The following is a 5,488-nucleotide window of genomic DNA, read 5'->3' as shown; positions in this document are numbered from 1 at the left end:
AACTACGAGGAACCTAGTCTGTTAATTGGAGATAAAAATGCTTGAAGGAGGAGGTATCTACTATTGCTAGGTCTGAAAAAGTTGCGAAAAACTCTGAAATTGGCGTTCAATCCAGAGCCAAAGTTAATTCTTCAACGCCTAAGCCTCTTGTGTCTGAAAAGAAAGCTATGGATTTTCTAAAGATGCTGAAGAGAAGCGAGTGCAAAACAGTGGAGCAGTTGGATAGGATGCCTGCCTAGATTTCTTTTCTGAACCTTCTCTTGACCTCCGAACTACACAGAGAAGCATTGCTCAAAATTCTGAACAAAACTCAAGTCCTTAAAGATATCCCTGTGGATAAATTTTCTAATATTGTGAGGAATGTACTTGCTGCTAATCATATCACTTTCTCAGATGACGATCTGACTGCAGAAGGTATTGGGCATAACAGAGCCTTATATATATCAGTCCGTTACAATGAAAAGTTGTTGCCAAGGGTCTTAGTAGATTATGGGTCAGCGTTGAATATCTGTCCATGGAACACTCTCACTAAACTCGGATTTCTTGACACTAAACTCCGCCCGTCTGCAACTGTGGTTAGAGGGTTTGATGGTTCGAGAAGGGAATCTATGGGTGAAACAGATCTAGTATTGGAGATAGGTCCTGCTCAATTCCAAATTATTTGCCAAGTAATAGACTTCTCTAGTGTTTACAATATTTTGCTTGGAAGACTTTGGGTACACGCTTTCAATTCAGTGCCATCTTCTCTGCATCAAATGTCGAGGTTTATTGTGAATGATCAACTCATTACTGTGTTTGCTGAGAATGATTGTACCATGATCGTTGATACAAAATTCAAAGGTGAAGACAGGAAAAGAACTCCAACTTCATCTCATCATATTGCTGACATCATCTCTGTGGGATGGGTATCCTGAGATAGATCGCTGACTAAATCAGATTTGCCAGAGGCCAATATTATGATAGTTAGGGAGATGATCCGAGGCGGACATGAAATTGAAAGAAGTCTTGGGCGGAAATTGCAAGGAATTTTAGAGCCAATAGAGATCCCGACGTAAAAGGATACATTTGGACTAGAATTTCATCCAACTGCCAAGGATAGAAGAGAAATGCAAGCTCGAAAACAAGCTGAAAAGAAGGGTAAGTGAATTGCCTTGAATGTCCCACCGCTATATCACACTTTTTCTCGTCCATCAGAGGTGATTCTGTCAGAGAAGGAGGATCCTGTTGAGGAGATTGAAGTGGACTTATCTCAATTATTTATCGGGGCCACTTATGAGGAGGAGCCATCAGAGAATGCAGAATTTTTGTCAATTACCGAAGGAGCTCTTCAAAATTGGACTGCCGGTTATCTTCTCTCTCGAAGGGAGTTTCGATAAATTTAAGGGGATTGTCTTTTGTTTAAATTCATATCCAAATAGGGCGGTAGTCTGGATCTTTTGTTAAAGAAAATTGTTTTCATTTTTTGAACCTTTATTCTCGTTTCAGTTAATATAGCTTGTTTTTTTCAAGAAAATTGTTGAAACGGAAATAAAGGTTTGGGCAAAATATGTCTTTAAATAGCAATCATTCCTGTATATTTGTCTTTTTGTGAAGTCTCGATGCATTTTGAACTTAATGAAATGAAAGATTTCTGCAGTATTTGCTATTTATTTATTACTTATGTTCTATTCTATTTTCATATGGCCACAAATAAAATTCTCTGACCCTTTGGATGTCACCATTTTGGAATTCGATAGCTACAATCTCGATATCTCTCATGAATTTGAAATCATGCAATCTGAAATTCAAAACGAGAGCGATACTGAGGAAGAATTTGAGTCCATTTCAAGGGATTTAAAACAGTATGAAGAAAAACCCAAACCCAACTTAGAAAAAACAGAAATCATCAATATTGACACTAAAACGGAGGTTAAAGAAGTTAAAGTCAGCATTCATTTGAATAAGAAGCAGAAGGAGGAAATGATTGAATTCTTAATGCTATTTCAAGATGTGTTTGCATGGTCATATGATGATATGCCAGGGATCTCTACGGACATAGTGGTTCACAGGTTGCCAATTGATCCAAATTTTTTACCTGTGAAGCAGAAGCCACGTAACTCAAACTAGAAATGAGTCTCAAGATAAAGGAACAAATTGTGAAACAACTCAATGCTAAGATAATCATGATGTATCATTATCCCATCTGGCTATCGAATCCTGTGCTAGTGCCTAAGAAATCTAGAGAGGTGCGAGTATGTGTTAATTACAGAGATTTGAATAAGGTCAGTCCGAAAGATGATTTTTCTTTGCAAAATATTCACATTCTTTTGACAATACTGCTGGACACGAAATTGAAGCCTTTGGTGATTATTTTGTTGGGTATCATCAAATCTTAATGTCAGAAGAAGACAGAGAGAAAACTTCTTTTATCACCCCATGGGGAACCTTTTGTTTTCGGGTGATGCCTTTCGGGTTGAAGAATGCTGGAGCTACGTATCAGAAAATCATGACTACCTTATTCCATGACATGATTCACAAAGAGATGGAGGTTTATGTGGATGATATCATAATTAAATCAAAGAAAATCGATGACCATTTGGTTGATTTAAAGAAGCTGTTTGAAAAGTTTAAAAAATATAATTTGAAGTTGAACCCTGCGAAATGTGCTTTTGGAGCCCCAACTGGCAAATTATTGAATTTTATTGTCAGCAAAAAGGGTATAGAGATAGATCCTGCGAAAATAAAAGCAATTCGAGATATGCCCATTCCAAAAATTCAAAAGGATGTGAAGAGTTTTCTTGGAAAGATCAATTTCATTGGCCGATTCATTGCACAGTTAACCTCTACCTATGAGCCTTTGTTCAAATTGTTGAAAAAGAATGCGCTGATGGATTGGAATGAAGACTGGCAGCAACCTTTTGATAAAATTAAGAATTATTTGTTAAATCCTCCGGTCTTAGTGCCACCTCAGCCAGGAAGACCTCTGATTATGTATTTGTCTATTCTTGATGAAGCTATAGGATGCGTTCCGGGACAGCATGACGAATTTGGGAGAAAAGAACAAGCCATCTACTATATAAGTAAGAAATTTACAGCATATGAGGCCAACTATTTTTTCCTTGAGAGAAGTTGTTGTGCTTTAGCATGGGCAGCTCAGAAGTTGAGACATTATTTGTTCGGTTATACCACTTACCTGATTTCTCGTTCTGATCCTCTAAAATACCTGCTGAAAAAGTCGATGTCCACGGGACGTATAGCTAAGTGGCAAATAATCCTCTCCGAGTTCGACATCGTCTTCACAACACAAAAGGCAGTGAAGGGCCAAGCCATAGCAGATCATTTGGCAGAAAATCCAACAGATGATTATTACCGGCCATTGAATACCTTCTTTTCTGATGAAGAAATTCTGTTCATTGGAGCAGTTGAGGACATCTTGGATGGAGGTTATTTTTCGATGGTGTGTCAAATTTCTTTGAAGCTGGAATTGGAGCAGTTTTAGTGTCGCCCGAAGGAAATACTATCCTACTACTGACAAATTACGGTTTCCTTGTATGAACAATATGGCCGAGTATGAACCTTGTATTTTTGGATTGAAAATAGATTTGGACATGGAGATCAAGGACCTGATAGCATTCAGTGATTCCGAATTACTTGTACACCAGACGCTTAAGCAGTGAGTAACTCGGGATTCAAAAATTATGTTGTATCATTGTAGTTTGCTTAGTTTGGCCAACAAATTTAGGAATTTGGAACTCAAACATATTCCCCGCACTCGTAACGCCTTTGCTGAAACTTTAGCTACTCTGTCTTCGATGATCCAACATCCAAATAAGCTGGTGATTGAACCTATACAGATTCAACTTCAGAATAGGCCAGCGCATTGCCTGGTTACGGAAAGGGTCTCTGATGGTCGCTCCTGGTACAATGACATTAAGGAATTCATGAAAATGGGATCCTACCCTACTGATGCTGATTCTGTTGTAAAAAGTTTCTTACGCAGAATGTCATCAAGATTCTTCTTAAATGGAGAAATGCTCTACAAGAAAACATCTGATTTGGACATTCTGAGATGCATCAATGAAGACGAAGCCGATTATATGATGAAGGAAGTGCATAGTGGGGTTTGTGGGCCACACATGAATGGGCATCTACTGGCTAAGAAGATAATGAGAATACGATATTTTTGACTTACCATGGAGCATGACTGTGTAGATTTTGTTGGAAAGTGTGTTAAGTGTCAAATGCTTGGTGATGTTATACGTACTCCTCCTACAGAATTGCACAGTATGACTGTTCCATGGCCATGTTCGATCTGGGGAATGGATGTGATCGGAACTATTGATCCTCCTGCTTCAAATGGGCATCGATTCATCTTAGTGGCGATTGAATATTTCACCAAGTGAGTTGAGACCGCGTCCTATAAGCATGTGACTAAGAAAATGGTGTTAGATTTCTTGAAAAATAATATCATCTGTCGTTTTGGGGTACCAGAGACATTGATCACCGACAATGCCAAGAACCTCAACAATAATATGGTGGATGGATTATGTGAACAGTTCAAGGTCAGACATCGAAATTTCGCCATTTATAGGCCTCAGATGAATGGAATCATCGAAGCCGCAAATAAGAATTTGAAGAAAATCATTCGTAAGATGACTGAAGCACACCGAGATTGGCATGAGAAGCCGCCTTATGCATTGATGGCGTATAGAACTACTATCAGGACTTCTACCGGAGCAACTCCTTACTCTCTTATGTATGGAATGGAAGCAGTATTACCTGCAAAAGTTGAAATTCCTTCCTTACGCATTTTAATGAAAGTTCAGATAGAAGATGCTGAATGGGTCAGGGAACGCTATGAACAGTTGTTTCCAATTGATGAAAAGATATTGAATGCCGTCTGTCATGGGCCATGTTATCAGCAACGAATGGCTCGGGCTTACAACAAAAAAGTTAAGCCCCATTTGTTTGAAATTGGAGATAAGGTCTTGAAACGGATTCTTCCAATGCAAGAGGCTAAAGGGAAGTTTGCTCCCAATTGGCAAGGACTATTCATTGTTAAAAAAGTGATATCCGGAGAAGCGCTTATTCTTATGGAATGAACGGTCAAGTTTTTCTCCAACCAATCAATGCAGACATGTGCAAAAAGTTTTTCATTTGATTATAAAAAATTTTTCTTTAAAAATATTGCAAGAGATGGATTTAGGGCATACTTCCTCTCATTTTTCCATTTCGATATCCTATCCCTAATTTTTTCCTTTTGAATTTTCATAACCATCTTCCTTTTTCGCTTGGCAGTCTCTTAAGATCACTAATCCCATACTAGGGCAATTTTGTTTAAAAAAAAGAGAAAAGAAAAGAGAAGAAAAAAAAAAGAAAAAGAAAATAGAGAAGTTCGGTCAGAATTAAACTTGGGCAAAATTTTATCTCTTCCAACCCTAGACCGAAGCAAGTTTCTGAAGGAATGCTATCTCAAATGATTGCAAACTCATCATATGATCCACTGTCA

General features: G+C 38.2%; 1 protein-coding gene across 1 annotated transcript; it reads left to right on the top strand.

Moving 5' to 3' along the window:
• The first annotated feature begins 4,418 nt into the window (after positions 1 to 4,418).
• On the top strand, positions 4,419 to 5,081 carry LOC113780270 (uncharacterized protein K02A2.6-like). Its single transcript, XM_027326084.1, has one exon. It carries the CDS (start codon positions 4,419 to 4,421, stop codon positions 5,079 to 5,081), a length of 663 nt encoding a protein of 220 aa, XP_027181885.1.
• The last annotated feature ends 407 nt before the right edge of the window (positions 5,082 to 5,488 follow it).

This window comes from Coffea eugenioides, chromosome 8 (assembly GCF_003713205.1).
Source record: "Coffea eugenioides isolate CCC68of chromosome 8, Ceug_1.0, whole genome shotgun sequence".
In the NCBI taxonomy this organism is placed as follows: Eukaryota; Viridiplantae; Streptophyta; class Magnoliopsida; order Gentianales; family Rubiaceae; genus Coffea; species Coffea eugenioides.
The sequence above is the reverse complement of the archived record's forward strand: the minus strand, read 5'-3'. Positions and strand labels throughout refer to the sequence as shown.

What these genes read in the sequence shown, in the direction of transcription:
- LOC113780270 (XM_027326084.1), top strand. Translation starts at nt 4,419, where the DNA reads ATGGTGTTAGATTTCTTGAAAAATAATATCATCTGTCGTTTTGGGGTA.